The 24,812-nt window shown below is 32.0% G+C and overlaps 2 protein-coding genes across 2 annotated transcripts; both read left to right on the top strand.

Annotated features, from left to right (window-relative positions):
* The first annotated feature begins 461 nt into the window (after positions 1–461).
* On the top strand, positions 462–1,982 carry LOC102593291 (60S acidic ribosomal protein P3-like). The gene is made up of 2 exons (XM_006359002.2): positions 462–729; positions 1,617–1,982. The coding sequence occupies exons 1-2, from the start codon at positions 532–534 to the stop codon at positions 1,773–1,775; spliced, it is 357 nt and encodes a 118-aa protein (XP_006359064.1). The 5' UTR covers positions 462–531; the 3' UTR covers positions 1,776–1,982.
* Positions 1,983–3,675: 1,693 nt separating this feature from the next.
* Positions 3,676–13,244, top strand: LOC102592956 (mitochondrial outer membrane import complex protein METAXIN). Its single transcript, XM_006359001.2, has 6 exons — positions 3,676–3,981; positions 7,738–8,072; positions 8,853–8,929; positions 9,013–9,073; positions 9,905–10,067; positions 12,697–13,244. The coding sequence occupies exons 1-6, from the start codon at positions 3,822–3,824 to the stop codon at positions 12,879–12,881; spliced, it is 981 nt and encodes a 326-aa protein (XP_006359063.1). The 5' UTR covers positions 3,676–3,821; the 3' UTR covers positions 12,882–13,244.
* Positions 13,245–24,812: the final 11,568 nt, after the last annotated feature.

The raw sequence follows: 24,812 nt of genomic DNA, 5'->3' as shown, positions 1-24,812 counted from the left end.
TTAAAAAAATCACCTGAAAGTCATATCACCAAAAAATTTATGGGCTAACATACACGAAAAACTGAGAAAATCGCTTATTTCCTATCAAATGGCTCCTAAATACCTAAAAAAATCATGAATCGTGGTGAAACTATACGTACTACTCCCCACCTCGGAGGGTCTTGTAAAGTTTTTCAAAATAAAGATTAAAGAGTAATATATGAAGAGATATAAGTTTCTATTCCAAATAGAAAATTTCGATCTATTCACAATATTAATTGTATTTTCGGTGATAACAAAGAATATAATTAGAATTATAATTTGTTTATTTGATCAAATAAATTTGTGTCGGACCAAATATCGGATGAAAACTAACGAGGATAGAATAGTTAATATTTTCATCCCAGAAGGACATATTGGTCTTTTCAAATATAGTAAACAACCCTAGGGTTTCTCCTCCTACAAAACCCCCAATTTACACTCAACTCCAAACGCCTCTGTTATCATCCTATAGTGAAAAAGATCGAGAGAAAGAGAAGAGCCGCAGCAGAAATGGGAGTTTTCACCTTCGTTTGCAAAGGTTCAGGAGATGAATGGAGTGCTAAGCAACTCAAGGGTGATCTAGAAGCATCTGCTTCTTGTACCTATGATCTTCAACGCAAGCTTGTTCAAGCTGCTCTTGCTTCTGACTCTTCTGGTGGTGTTCAGTCATCTTTCTCCTTTGTTACACCTTCCTCCGCTGTTTTCCAGGTATAAAATTTAATGGGTCTGTTTTATTTTTCGTTATGAATCTCTTGGATCTGAGTATTTGAGATGCGTGTGTGTTTAGCGACTGATGATTGAATTATCAATGGAATATGTTCATTTATCTGTCTGATTTAACCTGAGAATCAAATAGTGTATGGATTCCTTCTTTGTGATTCATGTGCAATTTTATGGTACTAGTGATTTTGAATAAGAAGAAAAGGAAGCGCATTGGCTATTTGGATGGTTGTTTTAGTATTTTGAACAGAAAAGGGACTACACTGGAATTTGATCACTTGATTAGTTACATTGTTTGCGAATTTTGGTTGATAGAATTAGTGCTTTATGTGTTGCTGGTTGAGTGTTTATATTGGGGGATTCTGTGATGATACAATTGAAGGCTTGTTTCTCTAAACATTCGCAGTGGCCGCCTAAGATCTTTCGCCTTCGCCAGGCTTGAGAGATAATGCTGCTTTTATCCTTCCTTGGATGTCTGAGATCCCCCAACTGCATTGATTTACAAAACTTTGTTTGATTTTCCCAGTTTCATATTTGAATGTTGTTTTTTAATTTTACTGTAGTCCTTATTTTGGAATGAAATAACACGGACTCGCTATGGTGGAATCTATAGAGGGTTTCTTCTGGCCTGATAACATACGCTGGATACCTCATAACACGTTCATCGTAGTAAATTAAGCACACTTAGTCTTGTCCTAAAGGTACAAGTTAATTTGAACATTCCAAAAGGGAGTGTTAACAGCCTTCGATTGCCTGTGAATTTTGTAAATTTTTATTATTGTTGGTTCTCTGAATATAGAGGGATTGCTCTTGTTTGATAAGTTTGTGTACTGTGTGAACATGATTCTTATCCTCATTGTTTGCACATTGTATAGGTGATCATTGGTGGTGGTGGCGGCGGTGGTTCCATTGGTAGTGGAGCAGCAGCAGCTCCTTCCGGTGGTGCAGCAGCTGCAGAAGCAGCTCCAGCTGAGGAGAAGAAGGAAGAGAAAGAAGAGAGTGACGATGATTTGGGATTCTCACTCTTTGATTAGATTGGCATTACTATATAGTAGTACAATTTTCTGTTGCTTTCATCTTTTGTTAGCTTCATTTTGTTGGTTCTAAAGTTTTGATAAAACATTGGATTATCAGTTGCTGTTTAGTTGTCTCGTGACATTGTGTTTCATGGTTCTCTGAACTCATTTTTGCTCTTGTTTTGAGTTACTTTCATAAAGAATGGCTGAATCTCTTTAAAAGTATCGACAATTTTAAACTGATGATTGTCCTTGTGGATTTGTCACACTACGCTTCATTCTTTAAGAACGCCCAGTTAATCACCGTCGCATTTTACTGAGATGACATCAAATTGATACTCCTTTTGTCCATGTTATGCTACAATATTCAAAAGTTAATTTTACTAAATTTAAAGTTAAATTAGATTACATTAATTTGATATTTTAAACAAAAAATATAGATATTCAAACCTATACGAAAAATATTATAAATTACAATTTTTTGCATATCAATATAATAAAAAAATACATTGTAAAATGTTAGTTAAAGTTCTAATAGATTGACTCTAAAAAGGAAATTATGACGAACAAAAGTGGACAGGAGTAAGATCATCTCCAACCCACCTCAATTTTACTCTCCATTCTCTATATTTGGAGAGTAAAATAGAGAATGGACTCTCCAACCACTCTTTAATTAATAGAGAATGGACTCTCCAACCACTCTTTAATTAACTATCTATTCTTCATTTATAGAGAGGTGAATAATAGTTTTCCAAATTTGGAGAACTACTATTTACACTCTCTATTTCACTTTTTCATTATTTTATTATATTTCTATTATTTTGTAATTAACATATTATTTTTAATATAAGGTCATTAATTAAATATCTAACATTCGTAATTCTTTTAAATGTAATATGACATTTTAAAAAATATATTATTTGATATACACTACTTTCATCCCGAATTAATAATATTTCATTTTTAAAATTTTCATCACTTTAATATAATTTGATATTATTATTAATTTTCACTATGAAGAATGCACAAAAGTAAAATGATAAGATGGAAATTTTAATTTAAAAAATATAATACATAACATAATAATTTAAATATAGATAACAATACATAATAATTTTATCACAACAATAATTCAGTAATTCGGTAGGTCGTTTCCAGATTTAACAATATTTGAAAAAAAATTAGTGTATGATCCAGAGAATTGTTGTGGTTGTGATTGCGATTGTGCTTGTTGATTTATGTAATTTTTATGTAATTGTATTTCATTGATGATTTCATTTTATTTGAATTATCCATTATTTTGTATATTATAAATAACTTGCAATTTATGTTATTTAGAAATTTAGAATAAAATAAAATTTAATATTAAATAATTAATTTGAAAAAATAAATTTTATATTACGTAAAAATTATATAAAGTGATTATTTGAAAAAAAAGGAGAAATGATTTATATTATGAAATAAGGAAATGCAAATGAAATAGAAATAATAATATAATATTGAGGAGAGAAGAAAATTCTTTTTTAGAGAGTAAAATAGAGAATGTGGTTGGAGTTGATTGTCTGAAAAAAATAGAAAACTCTATATTTGGAGAGTAAAATAGAGGGCAGGGTTGGAGATTCCCTAATAAGTTTACTTAGGTGGCTAAATAGAATACTAAGACAAGTTAAAAGAGATTATTTATATATTTAGCCAAATGCTAATTATCTTTCTTTATCATAACTTTTTTATTTTTAACTGGTTTAAAAATTGATTATGTTTTACCTATCGATTCCATAAAACACCAAACATTCAATACTTTTTCAAAAATAATTTGTTTTCAGAATATTTTTTGAAACAGTATTTTCAGAGTAGTGAAAAGTATTTTTTAGAAAAAATATATATTTACGTAAATTATAAGCTAGAGGCTTTCTATTCCTGGAAATTACTATTTTCAGTCCTTACTTATTCCCTAATTCACAAAACGCCTCCCCAAAATCTCTAGGGTTTTATTTTCACCAAAAAAAATTCCAATTTCATTTCATTGTTGATACAGAGATTTTCTCATAAATTGTTCCATCTCTAATGGAAGAAGCAAAGGAGAGAGAGAAATTGACACTTGTGACCCGAAAATCCTGTTTCGGACTACCCACTTCTTGCCCTAACTGTTTACCTGCTTACGTTTACCTCAAATTCTCCGGAACTCCATTTGATTTGGATTTCAATCTCATTAACCCTGATTCTGGTACTTCTTTTTGCTTGCTAATTATTGAAATTTTATTTTTAAAATGATTTTTGTTATAACTATTTTCTGAGTTTTTGGTAATAGTTACTTAATGCTTAAAGGTTTTTGATATCAAAATTATGCTTCTTTGCGCTGAAGGGATGCAAAAGTGTATAACTTTACCCTCATTTTCTTGTTCCAGATGATCATATTTTGTTATCATCTAAGATGTTGATTTTTAGTGTTTTCTGTAAGTTTCTGATTGTTCAACTTGGATTTTTGAATGATGAGATAGTTTATGTTCGATTTAGCTCCAAATGTTGGACATATTTATCCTAGTTATGTGAAATTAACGAACAAAGTAGGTTAGAGAGAGTAAATGTGGTTCTTTTACACAGTTGTTTATCTAATGAAGTGGCGGAATATTTTCTGTGAAAAATAGGGAAACAATGCAAATTGTGAAAACTCTAATGTCAGTTCTTATGATATGTGTCCACCAGATGACAGATACTTATCATTAGGATGCATTAACTGATAATTCATATCCCTTTGTTCTAGCAGTGTTCAACTATTGATTACTTTTGGTGTTTTAGACGAGTCAAAGTTTTAGCATCTAAGAGTGTAGCCTAGAGGTCAATGAGTTGGGTTGGAAACCTCATCCAAGCAGAAGCAAAAACACTAGGTAATTTCTTCTCATCTGTCTAAACGTTGGTTGATAGAGTTTTCTGGTACTTGTACTGGTAGGAGGTAGAAGGTACCCCGTGAAATTAGTTGAGGTGTGTGCTAGTTGGCGTGGACACCACCATTATCCAAAAAAAATGTTTTGGTTGAAGTGGGAGTCTTGAGTTTGCCTGACTCATTTTTTCTTCTTTTTTTTTGTTAAAACTATGGTAGTTAATTTTCTTGATGGATAAAGAAAATTTTCTAGTCTTGTATTTCTTCTTGAAGGTCTTCATTTCAGTGCAGAAGCAGACTCTCCAAATCTATGAGCTCGAGTTATCTTACAACAATTAGGAGTCTTTAGAATGTAGATTTTTATGGAGTAATCCTTTTCTTTTGAACTTGGTGTGCTCTAACACAGGTTAACTGTGTTTCCAAAGTATAAAGCGCAAAGAAGTTACACGGATACTCGGTTGGAGTGTGTGATTTGTTTTTGAAAATAAACATAATGCATATAAGAAAGACAAAACAATCCTAAATTGACTAGTATTTTTGATAAATAAATGCCATATACACGTGCCATTAAAAAAACACGAGACTTATTATAGGTACAATCAAAGATCACCTGTTTAACTTTCACATTTTCATAAGTCCTTCCAAGCTTTAAAATATCAGAATCTGATCATAATATCATTCCTGCTCAAGATCGATGAAATCTCTATCAGAAACATCATTAAATTGTTCGTTTCTTTCTGCTTCCTCTTTTATCTTCTAGTATCACCTGTCTAATCAAACCATAAAACTCCTCTACACCATGACCTACTTGCCTCCCGGTCGAGTTAGATACTTAATGATCATATGCGAAGTTATAATATTCTTATAATGTATTGGATTGTTACAGGCAAGAGCAAATTTTCCATGCAGTTTAAGTGCACGTGAATCCATGGTCTTCCCACAAAATGAGGTTTTTTTTACATATTTTAAAATTGATCTAATATTATATGCTGACACCCATTCTACAAAAAGGCTTAATGATGCACTTGATCGGAAGCTGAGTTGTCTACCTAGAGGAACAAGGATATTTCCACTTAATGCATTTTCCCCCTTTCTTTAGTATTGTGCCCATGTTTTAAAAATCCTAGAGCCGCCTCTAGTTATACCCCCAAGATTTTGGTTCAGTTGTAAGGATGCAACAGAGATGTACTTTCTTAAAGGACTCACAATTTCTCTATATTAATCTGCATTAGTTCTGAACAAACACAATGAACATGAAGGATCATTTTAGGAAGTTGGGACTAAGTCTTCTTGTTGTTCTTACATAATGTCAGACTTGGTGGTTGTAAAGGTTTGTTTAGTTTTGTTAGATACTTGTATGTCCATATATGGATAAATGCGAGCTTTGGAGAATCTTTGGTTAAAGAACTCCTATTGTACTTTTTTGATAAAGAGAACTCCTAATATACTTAAAAGTCTAATTATTTAGTATTAGAATGAAATGTACCCTATATAAGTAGAATGTGCTTAGATGATTGTACCCAACTGAGATTGAATTGTAGTTGAATTAGCTGATTGATAAAAAAGTGCCAAAGTCTGACTTTTCTATTGGAGGAAAAGAGGTTTGTATTCCTTCTATCTTCCGATTGGATGGGTTAAGCATTGGTCTTAGTTACATGGATAAATATGGCAGTAAGGTTGGCGTTGGTCTTAGTGACAGCTGCAAATGTCCAGATCTTCCTTGGGTATGTTCAGCATTGTTGAAGGCGCTCGTCTTAGCGCCTTAGGCGAGAGGCAAGGCGAGCCCTTGTCGCCTGGTGAGGGGAACATACATCGAAAAGAAACGATAAGGCGCGAGGCAGGGGGACTGAGGCGTTGCCTTTTGTTTAAAAAAAAACTGATGCAGCAATTTAGAATTTAAAACGTGATTTTCGGGTTAATTACCTCAAACTTATTTTTTGAAAAAAATTAAAATACCTCAAACTTCAAAGAGTCTACTGAGTTCTCTTTTTCCCTTTGTTCTCTTCAGCTGTAAAAGCCAAAAAGTTACTTCTTCTTTGTTCTCCTTTCTTCTTTCTCCTCTGTTTCGGCAGCCTTTTCTTCTCCTTTTTTCTTGTTTTTCCTCTCCCTCTGTTTCCGACATCAACCAGTAACCACAGCTGCATTGTGCACAGCTTTTTCTTCCTCTGTTTTTTGGCCTCTATTTTCTATTTTCTATTTTCTGTGGATCTGCCCAGTTTTTCTCTTTTCATTTTCTAGTCCATATATTTTTATTTTCTGTTCAATTCAGTTTAGTATACTATTTTGAATTGAAATATTTGTTAATATGTTATTGCTATGGAGATTTTGGTTATTTATAGATGCAATTAAATATTTTAATTGTTGGTATTAATTGACGCCTCACTTCAAAAAGGCGAGTGCCTCGCCTCTCACCTCAGTGAGGCAGGACCTTGTTGCCTTACGCCTTTTCCGTTACATGGTACATATACTGTGGTCTAGCTGCTCAACTCTTTGTTTGAGTTGATTTCTAGCTCAGAATGGGGAGATTTCACATGTTTAATGATCCAAAACCTACTTGATATTAGAAGAATCTATACATACCATGTGAAGAGAATCTCGAGCTAGAGAAACCCATTTGTACTTGTGATGAAGTTAAGATATATTTACCAATACTTGAAACGGGGAAGCAGAGAATGGGTAGGACTGAGTCCTTGAATTTTTCCTATAAGTAGGCTGAGTCCACTATAGATGATACAATGATGTGTTTGATGATTGTTTCAAGGATAAAAGAGCATAGACTTAGGGTTTCAAAATAAATTTGTAGCAATTGAATGGTAAAGCTTATTGATAAATTTGGCCAGTAAGCTCTATCGCCAAAATATTTCAGTTATATGTAGTACTGTCTTTTTAAGTAGGAATTCTTAAATTTTCACTCATCAGGCTAATAGTTAAAAATGAGAAAATTTTGTGTAGTGCCTTCACGGTTTTCTCCATTTGGTTTATTCATTTCTCTGTTAATCAGGTTTCACAATATTTTGAGTCAATTAATACGCCATATTCTTTCTTTCAGCACATTGAGTCATCCTATAGGTTGATTGCCAATATTTATTGTGTTTTCGCCAGATCAAATACCTTATGTCGAATCTGGTACATACGTAGCCTACAACAATGAGAAGGGTGGAGTTATCCGAAGTTTAAGCGAAGATGGTTTCGTTGATTTGGACTCTCAAGTCCGTGGTATACCTGAATGGATATCAGCAAAGGCTATGGTTGATTCATGGCTTGCAGATGCCATTATCTATGAACTTTGGGTGGGTTCTGACGGAACTTCTGCACACAAGATTTACTATTCAGATCTCCCGTGGCCACTTGGAAAAATCTTGTACTTAAAGCAAGTTCATGTTGTGAAACAAATTCTTGGTATTACGAAAGAAAATGCTGAAAGAAGAGAGGAAGAGGTAAATATCTCTATTGGTATCTGTTTTTTTCTCCTCTACTTTTCTGCACTCACACTATGAGAGCAAATCTCCCAGAATGGATTTTGTCTATATTTGTATTTGTAAGCATTTTCTAAGGTGCATGAGAAGGGAAGGAAAGGGTCTAGTGCTCATTCAACCTTACACCTCAGCTATAAATTAACTGTTAGCTACAATTTTATCCTCGAAGAGAGTAATCAAATTAATGGATTTTTCTGCAGTAGGAAACTATTTGTCTCGTAGAATTCCTAAATTAGTCGCAAAAAAAATAAATATTGGATATTTGAATGAAATATGCCTGAATGGACTATGGAGCATAATGGGTACTCCTTCAGTTTCAATTTGTTTGTCCTACTTTCCTTTTTAGTCCGTTTAAAAACGAAATTTCCTTTTTTGGCAACTCTTTAGTTTCAACTTTCCACACATGTTTAAGAGCACAAGATTAAATGACATTTTGGTACATTCTACATATCTTTAATTTAAAACCATTAGATTCAAAAGTCTTCTTTACTTTCTTAAGCTCTGTGCCAAGTCAAAATAGGACAATAAAATTGAAACGGAGGGAGTATTAGAAATCATAATGCCCACTCAAACTAGTTTGAGGTCGAAGTGTTGTAGAAACTATGCAGTCTCTGGGTTGCTGTGGGAAAAGTCCAGACAGTTGAATGAGATTGCCTTTTTGCTTCATTTGTGATCTTTCTTGCAGCTTTAATTTCACATATTGTTCATTATGGCGATTAATCAAAAACTTTTGCTGGACAGATTTACAGGAATGCCAATGATGCCTTTTGTGCTTTATCAACTAGATTAGGGGAGCAGGCCTATTTCTTCGACAACAGGTTACCTCATCCAACAACATGACTAAGCAAATGTATCATTTTCTTTGCATCATTATTTACTAATCTCTAAAGTTATCTAACAGACCGACAAGTTTGGATGCAGTTTTCCTTGGACATGCACTTTTTACACTGTATGCATTGCCTGTGAGTACGCTGTGGCTTTATTTAACCAATTTTACGTGCTTAGCTTTTGTTCAGACTTGTGCTGTAATTATATGGTAAATTTGGAAGTAACTGTTTAATAATAATAGTTACAACTTATAGTTACTAGGTAGAGATAACAATTGGTTTCCTCTCATGTGAAACAAGTTAAACAATCTTGTGCCTGTGTCTACATGATCGTGGAAGAAGGGAACAAATTATTGAGATGATGTAAGGAGCACTGGTACTGACACTGGAATTACGTTCATTTTGGAATCATTGGGAATAATATATCCTGACCACTAAAACTGCTTGATTAAGAAAATGATGCTGTTTGGCTGTTTCAAAGCTCGTTTGAATGAGAGCTGCTTTGTTTGAAACAAACATGAAATATGTACAATTAGATGCCTATGCAAAAAATTGAAATAGTTAACGATGTTTAAAAATATTTGGAATGTGTTAGCTCCCAAGGCCTAGCTCGAGTGGTAAAAGTTGGAGGATTTGTGGCTTAGGTGGCAGGTTCAAGCCCTACACCATGCAAAGCGAAGCCCGGTATTTAAGTGGAGAAGGGTAGAGGGGCGGGCCCATTATCCACTGAGTTTAGAAGGCTGTGATTGGTCCAAAGGGCGGGTCCCAGGAGGATTTCTCGTTTGTCAAAAAATAAAATTGGAATGTGTTGGCTTCTTTAATCTGAGACTGGTTGGAAAGCACAGTAGACAGTTGATTGTTTTTATCTTACACAACCCTCTTATTTTATCAGAGCAGTGCAAAATAGATGTGGTTTTTACTCTGGCACTTTCGCTAATTACCTTTAAATTGTTTGTCTGCTGATAGGAAACTTCAGTGCTCCGAAGCAAGCTCTTGGAACATGATAATCTTGTAAGATACACTGAGAAGTACAAAAGTGAACTGGTAGATTCTAGCGGATCATCATCTTCTGGTTCACAATCCCAGAGTGATCCTTCTTCATCCATGCCAAGGCGTCCTTCACAATGGAGTGAGTAACTTCCTGATAGTACCATATTATTCTGCTTTATATAGATTTTGGTTGTTTTCTCTTCCACTTTTTGGAATTATTGGGTGATAGTCTGTTAGTTGCATCATAAATGTATATTTTCCTTTTCTATGTTTCTGTTAAAATTTTAAAATTCAAATTTTGAAGGCCTATGATCCACATTTTATTGTTGGTCGAACCTTACTATGCCTGCTAAAACCCTGATCTTTTCAATTTAGGGCTGTTTGTTCGAGAGTCAAGCACATTTAATAATCCCAATACTTGGTTTTACTTATGCAACACTTAGTTTTTGGTATAAAATCTTTGCTTAGTACTACAATTTCTGCACAAGTAATGTAAATATAGAAAAAAAAAAGTGGAACTTGGGAGGTAAGCCAGTCACATTTTATGGAATTAGCCAATGGTAGCTCGAAAGTGTACCACTAGTAGTATAGTTTAGTCTGGGAGTACCCATAGACACCTGAACTTTGCTTTTGATATTTCATTTAGATAACTAATCTTTATTTGTGACGTATTGAACACTTCAACCTGTCGGATTTTTCTATTAAGTTCTAAATGCTGGCATGGCGGATTGTGCATTTCCCATCTGAGATTTAGCGAATAAAATGACTTTAGACCCATAAACTGAAAATTGTTGTTTCTTCTCAACCCCCTCATTGACTCAGCTTCCAAATTTTCTCCTGACAATACCACCCTCCACAAAACAAGAAAAAATAGAGAAGAAAAATGTAGTGGGTAACAAAATATTGGAGTTTTGATTTTTGGAAGAGAAACTTAGGGTTATTCTCGGCATTAAGAGATGAGTTAGTGCGTGGGTTATTGCTGGGGGATGTTGAGAGCATAAGGACCGGTGAAGTGGCTCACCTATGCAAGTTTGTTACAGAGGAAGAAGAAAAGTTGTTGCAATTTAGTTGCAGATCTGAGCCGTTAATCTCAAGATAAGGGAGTTGAGACTGTTGGTTGAGACTTAACGTTGTTGAGGGAGGGTTTGGATTTGGATGACAGAGAGGAGGCTTAGAAGAAGGAGAAGAAAGAGGAACAAAATTAAATTACTACGTGTCTTTACTTTTCTTCTTTATATTGAAACATGCCTTCCATGCATTTGTTTTTGCTACGTCACCTGCAGTTAAACTTCATGCGTTAGGTAGTTTTTTGTATTGACATATCAATTAATGTTACTGTGGGAGGAGATTTGGAGCACTTCCCAGTTTTGATGGAGTTGCACTAAGGATCAACCTTATAACCCTTTTTTATTTGCCTTGGTCATGGATACATGAACAAGACAAATTCAAGGTGAGGTGCCATGACATAAGTTATTTGTGGCAGCGTTAATGCTAAGCTGGAGGCTTTGAGATGGACCTTGAGTGTAAATGATTCAGGTTGAGCAGGGCCAAGACAGTGTTATCAAAGGCGAAAAGCGCAAAAAAGCTCTAAGGTCCGTGGGGGCTTTAAGCGCAAAGCACAAATAAAGTGTGGGCTTTAATGAAAAAAGGCGCAAATAGAGAAAAGAATACAAATATATTTGTTTTGTACCAAGACTAATAATTATAAATATGAATGACAAATATATGACCAAAGAAATTAAAAAATAATTATGCTTAATGAAATATCAATTATTTGGTGTCACTTCTTCATAAGAGGCTCATTGGTAAGGACATGTTTGCCTTAGAACCTTGATGACAACACTGAAGCGCACATAAAACGAGGCAAAGCACTTAACACGTTTTGAGCCTCGCTTCAGGGCTTAAGCGCACTTAAAGCGCGCCTTTGATAACACTGGGCCAAGATAGAGTACTTGGAGTGCAAGTTTAGTGAAATAGCGGAGCTGCTGTGGAAAGTGAGGCATGATACACAAGTCATCCAAAAGAGAGGAAGTTTTAAGTATCTTGAGTCTATTATCCAAGAAAATAGAGAGATTGAAGAGGAAGTCACTCGTCGTATTGGTGGAGGATGGATGAAATGAAGGCTCGCATGTGATAAGAAGGTGCCACCAAAGCTTAAAGGTAGGTTCTACATGGTGGTAGTTGGACCAATTGTGTTGATGGGGTGAAGTGTTGGCCAGTCAAGAACTCTCACGTTTAGAAGTTGAAAGTTGCGGAAATGAGGATGTTGCAATAGATGTGTAGGCATACTAGAAGAGATAAGATTAAAAATGAGAATATCCATGATAAGGTTGAGTAGTTCCGGTGGAGGACAAGATGCGGGAAGCAAGCTGAGATGGTTTGGGCATGTGATGAGGAGAGACATGGATGCCCCAATGCGGAGTGTGAGAGGTTGGCTATGGATGGTTTCAGGAGAGGTAGAGGTAGACCGAAAAAGTATTTGGGGGAGATGATTAGACAGGACATCATACAATTTTAGCTTATCAAGGAAATGACCTTAGATAGGAGGGCATGAATGACATGATCACATGAATTAGGGCAAAAGATAGCTGTCATGTTATTCATCCATATTAGTAGGTGTAGTATTACTCCTGTAGTTTCTTGTCATTTGATTTCTACTTTCTGTTGTTTCTTTTACTTCGACTATTATATTATTTTGTTGTAGTTATTGTCCTGTTATGATTTTGTGTTTTTGCTTCTATATGATTGTGTTCTGTTTATTCATTTAGGTTCGAAACCCAAAAGCAAGCCTAAGAGGGAAAAAACTGAGGAAGAGAAAAAGTTCCGTAGAAGGGCTAAATATTTTCTGGTCACTCAGCTAGTTGCAGTTTTAGTTTTCCTCTCTCTCCTTGGAGGATCTGATGCTGCTGAAGTGGAGCTTGATGAAGATGATGATGGTGCAGATTATGATTGAGCAGTGGGCGTGGGCGCGGGCTCCTTGATCTTCACTTTTGAGTTCTGTTGAGAGTAGTTTAGACTCGAGACTCTTGATGCACGTTAGTAGTATCCCTCTTTATAATCTGGAAAATTTTGAATTCTTCCTGGTGTACAAATTGCTGCCATGAATTATGGTATCACTGTAGAATAAATTGTTTTTCTTCATAAATCGTGATCTGAGTTGCCCCCCTTCAGAAAAAATAGGGCAACGAACAAATACGAGAGATGAAAATTACAGTTTCTTCTTACTTTTTTATGATTTGCTATCATTTTTTTGTTTCAACTTCAGTTTTGATGGATGTTGGAAAATGGTAGAAGCATTCATGCTTTGGAGGTGGTTTCTTGTTTGTTATTTGGATGGTAGTCAAACTTCTCTATAACAATCATTCTCTATATGTTCTTTATACAACATTATATTACACTAGATATGTTGTTTATAACAATATTAGAACAGCTGTTAGATTGTTATATGGTGCATTATTTTGCTTTAGAAGTTGATCTATGTTGTCTTTCATCTACTATTAGGGTGTGCTTGGCATCAAGGAAAATGTTGTTCACTTAGGGTATTTTCCAACAAGAGATATAGGGTTATTCAATATAGGATTATCCAATACAGAGTGCGTATATGGACATTGCGAGTTTTCCATTACTTGATAGAGAAATGAGTGTATACATATTTTTGGGACGTACATATACATTTGAATTTCATTTAATTTCATCCTCACTACATTACATATTGGTATTGATTATGAGTTGTGAAATGTAATACGCTTTACTATAAGGACAATTCTCCAGGAACTTGTAAAATCAGACGGTGTATTACTAAAATGAATGCAACAATGGGAATCAAAGACAATTAATGATTAATTGTATGATAAGTCGTCTAGGTATACACTAAAGTTCGACGATTTCTTAATATCAAATCTACTGATTGACCTAGTGTATTTGATATGCGCTTAGCCGCTTACTATAGAGAGAAATGAAAATTTTCTTTTTATGAAAGAACTTTGTCCCTAGTTGATGAGGAAGAGCAAGATTCGTATGCTTATAGAGAAAATAGCCAAATGCCCCCCTAACCTATTAGCCAATTTTCAACTACACACTTATACTTTACGGGGTCCTATTACCCCCCTGAATTTTTTAAGTTTGATATTTTGCAATCCTTAAATGCTGACCTGTCCAAGAAGGTGAATACACCTTTTGTAGGCGCGTAAGGGTTCAACAAAAAGACATAAAATGACTAAAATTGAATTTAATAGTCCATGTGGCAATCTCTCATTGGAGATTATATAATTAATTCATTTTTTTTATTCTTTCCCTTTTCTTATATCACAAAATTGTTATACCCACGTCATGATTTCTTTAAGTTTTTCTCAAAGTCCTTCAATGGTGGTCTTCTAAATTTCGTCTCAAAGAGCTCAAAATCAGTTTGTAGCTACTGATTTATGCTTAGTTAATCATACATCAACCGTTTTTAGCAACAACAATCACCTAACTCATAAGAAACTTTCATATATGAAGCTTAAAAATAGAGTTCAAGTTTTTTTCTCTAAACCCCTCATAATTTCTGCAAAAAAAAAAAAAAAAAAGAAGTCAAACCACAATGAACCAACAATGGTGAATTTGAAATTTCGCTTTCTAATTTCATTCTTATCAAATTTGTTTTTCACTCCCATATTTGTGAATACTTATTTGTGGATTTGTTCTTCTTCTTTAATTTGGTGTAGAGATTTTTTCTTTATTTTCTCTTATTATTTTCTAAAGAAATCATTAGTATTTTGAAAAAACAATCTCTATTAGAAAGCATTTTTTGTAAATTTTAATTTCCAGATTTGATAAAAATGGAAACTTTACACAATTTTACAGATGATTATTAAATTATTATTTTGATTAGGTTTATAATTTACAGGAAAAAAAAAGAAAAAAAAATGACTGTAAAGTGATTCATCGCGTGTGTTGCACATCTTTGACATAAAATTGATTATGACTTTTTAGGGAGGTGATTATTCCATATTTAAATAGTTTAGAAAGTAATAGGACCCCGTATAAAATAAATATGTAGTTGAGAATTGACTAATAGGTTGAGGGGGCTTTTGACTATTTTCTCTATGCTTATACATAGAAATACTTCAGCTTAACTTTTGACATAATTAATGCAAGCAATATATACATTTAATGAACGGTTCTTCTTTTGAATTAAGATGCAGTCAAGAAGTTGAATAGTAAACTAAGATATAATGTAAGAAATAAAAATAAATGACGTGGTTTCTTTAGGATTTAATTTTCAATCATTTTGTGAAGTTGATTGATTCTAAAAGAGAACATTTAAACGGTCTTTTGATGACTCGAACTTACAATCTTCATATTAGAAGTGAGGGATGCTTATCATTTGAGTACTTTCTCTTATCTTAAATTCTCCCTTCGAAACGTATTTTATGCACTATTTTTAAATATAGAAAAAGTCTTAGACAAAATAATAAAGTTCAAAATAAATTGAGAATTTTTCAAGGTCTGAAATTTGTTCAGTGCGTCAGATCCAAGTTTTTTTTTTAAATTGTAACTCAATTTGTTTTTATATGAAATGTGAATATTGAGTTACAATTAAAAAAAATAAAAAAATTGGAGGGGAATGAAATCCTGCCAAGGAAGCGATTTAAAAAAAAAGATTTGTTTTAATATAAAAGCTGCCAAGGCAGCGATTTTCAATTTATTTTTTTAATAAAATTGCTGTCGGCAGCGATTTTTCAAGATTTTTTTTTATTAAAACGCTGTCATAGCAGCGATTTTAGTTGGAAAAAAACATTGGACTTAAAATTGCTGTCGTGGCAGCGATTTTAATGAAAAAAAAGGGCAGCGATTTTTATTTTTAACGGACTAACGACGTTAAAATTGTGTCAGATGAAAATCGCTTCGTCAAGAGCGATTTTGCCTTTTTGATTTAAAAGGGCACAAAATTGATGTGCCCTTTTAAAATTTTTGACAAATTTTTTTTGCCCTATGGCTCTGGACTCAAACAAATAATGACAATATATATATATATATATAGCCATCCAATTGCTTACATTTTTATTGGAACAGTTGACTAAGCCAATCAAATAAATTGACAGGACTTGCTATAAATACTTGTCTTCACTTAATATATAGTTCCCACACACAAATCACTTGAAAGAAAATAGAAAGATCATTAATTACATCCAAAGTATCAATATTTTTATTATTATAAGAATATGGCAAAGTCATTCGTGAGCTACACAACCTTCCTTGCTCTCCTCTTATGCTTCATCCTCATTTCATCCTATGGTTTGTACTTAATTCTTAATCCCTTTGTCATTTTAATATTTGTGACTATTCAGTAAATATTAATTCCAAAATAACTAAATATGAATTAGAATTACCAGGATTCATCATAAATTAATTAACCCCATACTTTTTGTTTATTACCTGTCCCAATCCTTTCGTGGTACATATATTGTTGTTGGATATTTTGCCCTAAGTTTCTTACCATAAACATAAAAGTCTTGATATTTGGCTAGTCCTTCTCTTGTAAGAAATTAAAAGGTTCAGGACTTTATTAATAGAGGTTCGTTCCTTCTAACTTAATCGACATTTACAATGTAGTCCTATATAGGGGCTTAGCTTTGAGAGTTTTGTGTAGGGGAAGAAACGGTGAGACACAAGTGATAACGTATCACTTGTGTGAACCTCTTTATATAATCCGAGTGAATTGTGTGAGGTTAATCTTTGTGTCCTATAGTATATTTCTCGTTTATCTTCTTACTTATGATCTTTTGAGGTTTGCTTTGCTAGCTTTCACATGACACCTGATTATTTTCGATCCTAACAATTGTTGGTCTTATATACCACGCCTTTCAACGTGCAAAGTAATGCACACCAAATATTGTCAACGTGCAGCACCTATTAAATTAAATTGATAGAATGATCCAACATTTTACTAATATGAAAATGCTACACTAACATGTACTATTATATATATAAAGTTAATATTTTGAAGAGAAATTCATATATTTCAATTCTAATAAATGATTTTAACCAAATTTTTTTTATAAATAATACTCCCTCCGTCCCATTTTATGTGAGGTAGTTTGACTTGACACGAAATTTAAAAAAGAAAGGAAGACTTTTACAACTTGTGGTCTAAAATGAATGATAGAAATTTGTGTGGATATAAATAATTTCATTAAGGATAAAATAGACATTTTCAAGTTAAATTGTTACTTAATAGTTAATATAGAAGTGTGTCATTCTCTTTGGGACTGACTAAAAAGAAAAGTAAGTCATATAAATTGCGACAAACTTGTAATTAAGTTGTTGTTCCATGCAGAGATGCAAGCTGCTGAAGGAAAACTTTGCTATTGGAGGAGCCATGAATATCGTACAAAATTTTGCTTGTTTAGTGAGATTTGTAACAAAAAGTGCAAAATAGAGGATTCAAGGGTAACCAAGGGTGAGTGTGTTAGAAAAGGCCTTTTTCGTTATTGCTTTTGCTATCGTAAGTGCTAAGTCTAATGTATCAAATTATCATAAATAAATTATTAATGGTGTGTTATCTTGTGTATGAAAGAATAAAAATACTATCAATTCATTTGAATTGTAGTGATTGTGATGAGGAAATAATTCTAAATTATGTCTTAAAATATGACATTGTACTATATCTTTTTGTGTCAAGTGAAGTAATCTATCTATATATGTATTTTAAATAAATTATCCGTTGTAATTATGATTGAGTTGATTAATGGATATGTTATTATTCATCTGATGATGTTGTTGACGAATTTTTTATTTTCTTTAGCACTTAAATAGATCATGATTGAAGTAAGTAATACATATATTAGACGCTTAAAGTTAAGTTCATCTCTTTAGTTTCGTCCAAAGATTATTATTCATGTTGAGATTAAAATAATCAAGGCGTCATGCACAAATTATTAATTTTAAATCTTGAATATAATTATAAATCAGATGACAAAGAAAATTATACTAAAAAAACATAATAATTTAATATGATTTAACCAATTGACCTACATATGAGAAAATCAGAGGTGACTCAATGCATTTAAAAATGAGGCATCTTAGGCCCCAAAATCGAAGGGCCTAATTTTTTAGTAATAATTAAATTATTATAAGCCTTTTTTCAAAAAGAAATATACTATATTTTTTAATTTATTTGTCGTTTTTTAGTTTGTTTTAAAACATTAAAGAATATTTCTTTTTTATGGATCAATTTTTAAATTTAACTTCCACATGATATGTTTAAGACCACATATTAAAAATTATTTTGATATATATATCTTTGGTTTAAGACCATAAAAAAATAAAATAATAACTTGAATCTCAGATATAAAAAAATAATAATTAAAATTTAGGCGTTCAATTTATTTTTGGCTTTAGGCCACTAATTAGCTTGAGCCTACTGGAGAAAACTATTACAAAAGAAAGATTAAAAACTATTGGGTGAAAAATTTCTCTCCATAGATGACTCATTAAATGACTACATTGTGAAATTGTGTTCAGAGAAGAAAATGTCTTCTATTTATAGATTTCAAGACTTCCTTTCCAAGAAAATGTCTTTGTGTGCAATTCAAACATTTGAAATTTGTATCTAAGTTGTTAATTTTTGATAAACTTGGGAAAAGTTATATTTGAGGATATGAAACAATTTTTACGAAGTTTTCCCCCACTTATTAAGCTCCAAAGGAGTGTATCACTGTCTTATTTAACAGAAAAGAGGTTTTTTATAACAATTGTATCATTTAAGAATTTTAAAGACTTAAAACGAAAAATACTTGATTTTATGAGTTTTGATTATATATGAAATAAAAATGCTTAGAATACAAGAATACTTTGAATACAAAAATATCAAAAGCATATTAAAAAGATATGTTCTTTATACAACATAACTTAATTTCGCATTACCCTGTGCTTTGAACAACACAACCCCCATATTGGTATCAGAGCCAAGAACAAGATAAAAAATGATTAAGCCTTTATGGTATATAGAAGACAAAACCTTAATAATTATACTATAGGTAATTAAAAATTTAAACAAAGACTTAAAAGAAATAATAGTACAACTCATCGATGAAAAATATAGAGAAGAATTTCCAATGGAATATATTATACACGGATATGAAGAAATAATGAGAGATGAAATGGATATATCTGATTATTATTTTTCAGAATAAAATAAAATGAGCTTAAGAGAAGTTATAGATTTATTAAATGATTTAATGGAAAGTCATAAACAAATAGCTTTAAGACTAAAATCTAATAGAACTAGAAATAACATCTCTTAAAGAAAATATTCCTGAAAGGATTACGAATTTAATAGAAAAAACAGAAAAATTTGACCAAAAAGTAAGTCAAAAATACATAAATGAACTCTTAGCAAAAAAGTTTGCGAGCAAAAGTTCATATCTAAGAGGAAGTTTAGATGAGAAACTCATCCATGACTTTTTGGAAAAACAGAAAAATAAAGACATAGAACAGTCTAGAGAAGAAATTCTAGAAATAAAAACAGAAAAAGAACCAATAGAAACAGAAGAAAATTCTAAAAAAAATGAATGAACTAGATGAACTAGTTTTTGCATTAGAAGATCTTGATCTTTCGGATCAAAAACTAAAAGTTCTAATGAACAAAGGAGATACATGAGGACCTCAAGGAAAATTTGAAATTGGAGATGGATCAAAATCAAAATCCATAAAAGAAGAAATCTGGCAATCAGAAGATATGGAAAGAAATTTTGCACCTAAAGCAAAAAAGAACAAAGACTTTGTAAGTCAATATCATAATTATAATAAATCTAAATACATGCCTAACAGACTCCCAACAGGAGATGTCGGAACAACCCAATTTTTAGATTTGGATTGTAAAAGAGATCCAGAGATAAATTTAGATCTACGGTCTCAAAACATATTTCTCTACTTCTTGCTCGGAAAAGGGGTAAATTATACTGATGAAGAAAAATATATCATTATGATAAATACTTTCACAGGAAAAGTAAGTAATTGGTATACAAGATTAACAGATGATGCAAAAGGAATCATAAAAAACAATACCCTTGAAGGATTCAAAAAATCCCTTCAGGAAGGAATAAAAAATCTTGTACAATACGTAGCAAATGAATTTTTCGGCAGTGAAGGCAGTACCGTAGAAAATAGAGAAAAAATAAGAATAATTGCCAAAGAGCAACTAGAAAAATTACAAATCTGCAAAATGAGTTATATTCAAGAATACACTTGTGAATTCAAAGAATATTACTACAAAATATTTGATAGTAGCAAAGAAATGCAACCCTATCTTGAAAAATATTTTCAAAAATTACCAGGCTTCTGGGCCAAATACTTTTGAGAAGAATATGCAAAAGAAAACAAAGAGGGAGATACTCTTGGACAGAGAATATCTTTTCTAAACAATAGACTTGGTCAACTATGTATGACACATAACATACAAAGAAAAGCCAAAAGAATTAATACCCAAATTTATTGTTTGGATACAAATGTAGCAACTCAATGGGGATGCGATGATAGGTATTATAAGAAAAGAAGAAAGCATAAGAGAATCTTAATCAAACGGAAAAAATTTCCAAACAAAATTATATACCTAAAAAACGGTATTATAAAAAGAAGAACAACTTTAAAAAAATAAAGCCCGCAGAAAAATGCAAATGCTACAACTGTGGAGAAGGACATAAAAGTTTCGAATGTAACAAAAAGAGAGTAAAGATATCAAAAATTGATAGACAAGAAATTGATTCAGATCTAGAATCTATAACATCAATAAAAAGTGATGACATCTTCGAAGAACTATATGAAGAATATTCAACCAGTTTAGAAGAATCATAATAGATGAATAAAGAAATATAAAAGGAAGAAGAAAATTCAGTTCAAATATTAGAAGCTGAAGAAGATCAAAGGGGATACACCCTAAAAGCAACTTTTGATGGAGAATTATTTAAAAAAATCCAAGGATTACAATTAAATCTCAAAACTGAGGATAATATATTTAACAGAATGCAAAGAATGTTTGCAAGAAATAAAATTTTCTATCATGAATACCAGGAATTAGAAAAGGTAATAAAAATTACCCAAACAATAGAAAAACATAAATTAAACCTGTTAACTAAAACAATGATCGAACAGATCCTTAGAAAAATTCCTGAAAGAAAAAGGAAGAAAATGAATTATGTTCATTTAGGAGGAATCCAATTATTAGTCAAATCAACTTTTAAAGAAGGAATTAATTGTCACTATGGGGGCAGTGCTGTTCAAAGAACAAGGTAATGCGGAATTAAGTTATGTTGTATAAAGAACATGTCTTTTTAATATGCTTTTGGCATTTTTGTATTCAAAGTATTCTTGTATTCTAAGCATTTTTATTTCATGTATAGCTACTATGAGCTTTGTAGATCTTAAGATTGTACTTAGATATGCCTTTTCCATTTCTAGAATTGCTTTATCAATGTGATGTAATGCTATGCGATATTTCCATGCTCTTTTTCTTACAAGATGTAAATGATATTAAATGTCTTTCAACATGTTTATATGCTAGAAGCATGTATATGGACAAATACTATTATAAACATGATATTGTTTTTGGATTAATTCAATATTTTTAATTTCCCTATAGGTACTAAGTATTTCATTTTAAGTCTAAAGAATTATAAAATATGATATAATTTGTTATTCGAATATAATAATTATGAAATATAGAGTTTTGCGTGTATACCTTTCTCCTTTTGTTCGTTGAATAATCCTTATCACTACCGCAACAGTTCTCCGTCAGGTTAGGAACAATTTTTCGCCTTTACGACCTCAGTCTTACGGCTACTTCCCTATTGTTCTTCCTTATGGCTGAAGATCGCAACCTTCACTTACGACTATTCATGGAATTTATAGAAGAGAGGTATTTAAACCAAACTGTTTATTTCATAATATTATATGCGTACACAAATTATATATATCTTACATACTTAGACATAAAAGAAAAATATTTTTCCCTGGCGGGAGAAGTTTCTATTCACACTCTGAAGTACCTAGCATTTTTTCTTAGATGGGTTTTTCTTAAGAAAATGTAGTCTACCTTAAGAGTGTTTTAAAATTGTTTTTGTTAGGAATAAAATATCTGTCAAAAACACAATTTTTATTTAATTCTTTGTAATTGATAACCATTCTAGCTTTTCCCATTTTTATTTCAGCATGGTTTCTTACCATAAAGGCTGGACTGCTATGAGGACTTTTACTAGGTCTGATTAGTTTTAAATTAATCAATTCTTTGATCTGAGTTCTGAACTCGATTTTGTCTTCTTCATTATAGAGCATTGGTCTTACTCTAATAATGATGGTTGGGTCTTTAAGAGTTAAACTAGCTCTTTCTTGATTTTTTCCCCATTTTTTTAAGGGATTTTCTCCGTATGATTTTTGTAAATTTTCTTTTATCCATTCTAAATTTAGGCATTTACAAGAAATTCTTCTTAGATGTTCTAGATATTTTCTCTTATAATTTCCGTCCTCTTTTTCAAGAGTATAAGGATTTTGTTTTCTTGGGACTTTGATGAAATGTCCGCAAGGTGTTTTAAGGCTTATCATATATAATGTCTGATGATAATCCTGAAATTGTTGTAAAAAATCATTTCCTAATAATAAATTTGTTTCCGGCTTATCATAGGCAAACAATTTATTTATAGAAACAATTTTAGATCCTAGAATTATTTCTACCTTTTCTTTTGACTGTGTTAGTCTTTCTTTATTTCCTGTAATTCCAATCATTGATATGTTATTTTTATTAATATCCCAATCTTTATTAATTTTTTTTTTGCTAAACTGGCCTCGGATTCATTGTCAATTTGACAACAGATTGTTAATTTAGTATCATAGAGAGTTATTTCTATGAATACTGATACTCTGAAAGATGTTTCCTTGGGCATTTTTAGTTTTTAGATATGAAACAAGTTTCATTCTTGTAACTTATTTCTATTCCTTCTTTTCCTATGCTATAGTCATTTAGACTATTGAGGAATATATTTCCTAGAATAAGGTTGTGATCACAATCATGGTTAGTAATATAACAAGGTACTGTAATCCTGATTGTATCGAATTGTATTGGTAATTCTACCATTTTTTTTTTGCAATTATAGATGTTTCCTTCAAAGGTTTTATAAGTATAAGGTGTTCCTTCATAGATGGGCAATCCATCTAAGATGATGCCTTTAACATGGTTGGCTGTAGCACCTATTTGTCTAAGTATTTCTTGTTTTGTCCATTCCGTTCTGTTGAAGACTCTTCCCATTATTTTGTAATTGTTTGATGGTTCAAGAATTCTTCTTGAATATCTGTTTGATGAGTTTTTCTTTATAGAATTTTTCCCATACTCTATTGAAAGTCTTGGGTTGATACTAGAACTACCTATTTCTTGTTTTTTTCCAAAAAGAATTTCATATTCTTCTGGAATTTGTGCTTGTTGAATTTCTGCTTCAACTATTCTTGCAATTCCTGCACATTCTTAATCTATTTCGATCATTCCTTTATTTTTATAGTCATTTTCATATTTGGAGTTTGTAACCGTATATAGAGCTTGATAATAAATGCTCATGATATGTTTAAATAGGTCATTTCTTTTAACCTGAAAATGTAAACTTAATGCGTCATTAAAATCTGCATCTCTAAGTGATATACTATATTTTGGATAGTATGTGAATAGAAGTTTGTTATAGGCTAGATTTCCTTCTCTTGCATTTATGAATCTTTCATCTGAAAGATTAATTACAATAGAATAATTATATAGATTGAGGACTTTTCATTGGCAAGCTTGCGGAGATATTTCGAGCGACTTGTTGATTGAGTTTGGAGTTATGTTTCTAATGCACTTCATCTGTTGATGAGTCCAGGGTATTCGACGGTTCTTCCAAGCTTCTACGTTTTTGCATTTACCACGTTGCAATGCATTACTTTGCTTGGTCGATCTGATCTTGACTGTCTTGTATTTGAGTGCTTCCTGATTGTTAAATTATGTTTTTAGTAGTTGTTTTTCACTCCTTAACATCTTTAAATTATAATGTTAAAACTATTGTACTACTACTTTATATATATGATTTTTCTAAGCTCGGTCGACATATGTTGCTTATTCATAAGTATCCCGTATTTTGGTGCTCATATTACACTTCTGCATCTTTTTCTGATGCAACTCCTAGTATGAGTCACCCTTAATAGTGAGCTTGTCTCTCCTGTAACCGTCATAAACTCGGATTGTGGTGAACTCTTGGCTCCCAGAGACTTGTTATTTTTTCTTCTTTTGTAGATGTCTATGAATTTTGTATTTTGATTAGACAAACTTGATGTTTATAGCCTTTGTAATTAGATGCTCCAGAACTGATGACATCAGGTTCCAGGTTGGATTCTTGTGTACAGTTTTTCTTTCTCTATCTCTCTTGGGCCCGTTTTTTTATATTATATACTAGTATACGTACTCGCGCGATGCGCGGATAATATAAAAGAAAATAATTGTGTTGTATATTATTCTCGAACATATATTATACATTAGTCTATATGAAAAAATTATTTTAAATTAGTATTTCTCAATATTATGCCTTGAAGAGGACTCGAATCTCTACGCTCTTTAATGAGTGCCACATATCCATTCATGAGTTACTCTTGCGTAATTGTTATGGCGATTAACATAGGAAGTTTCTCATCACTTCTTAACACATATTGAATACTTGAATGGTATATTTGTAATTTTCATGTCCTTACAACAACAAAATAAGTTTTTCATTGACAACCATAATGCTATGTAGCCCGAAAATTATGAACAAATTTGTTAAGAGCATCAAATGTTATATAAATTATTTAATACAGAATTAAATGAGTAATGGATACGAAATGCTAAAATACAATA

Source organism: Solanum tuberosum, unplaced genomic scaffold (assembly GCF_000226075.1).
Source record: "Solanum tuberosum cultivar DM 1-3 516 R44 unplaced genomic scaffold, SolTub_3.0 scf00282, whole genome shotgun sequence".
In the NCBI taxonomy this organism is placed as follows: Eukaryota; Viridiplantae; Streptophyta; class Magnoliopsida; order Solanales; family Solanaceae; genus Solanum; species Solanum tuberosum.
This window is presented reverse-complemented; position numbering and strand designations above follow the sequence as displayed.

Bases quoted from the DNA above. Each gene is read 5' to 3' on its own strand.
- LOC102593291 (XM_006359002.2), top strand. From the start codon at position 532: ATGGGAGTTTTCACCTTCGTTTGCAAAGGTTCAGGAGATGAATGGAGT. The intron at 730-1,616 runs GTATAAAATTTA...CACATTGTATAG, and splicing joins CTTCCTCCGCTGTTTTCCAG to GTGATCATTGGTGGTGGTGG.
- LOC102592956 (XM_006359001.2), top strand. From the start codon at position 3,822: ATGGAAGAAGCAAAGGAGAGAGAGAAATTGACACTTGTGACCCGAAAA. The intron at 3,982-7,737 runs GTACTTCTTTTT...TGTTTTCGCCAG, and splicing joins TCTCATTAACCCTGATTCTG to ATCAAATACCTTATGTCGAA. The intron at 8,930-9,012 runs GTTACCTCATCC...GTTATCTAACAG, and splicing joins GCCTATTTCTTCGACAACAG to ACCGACAAGTTTGGATGCAG.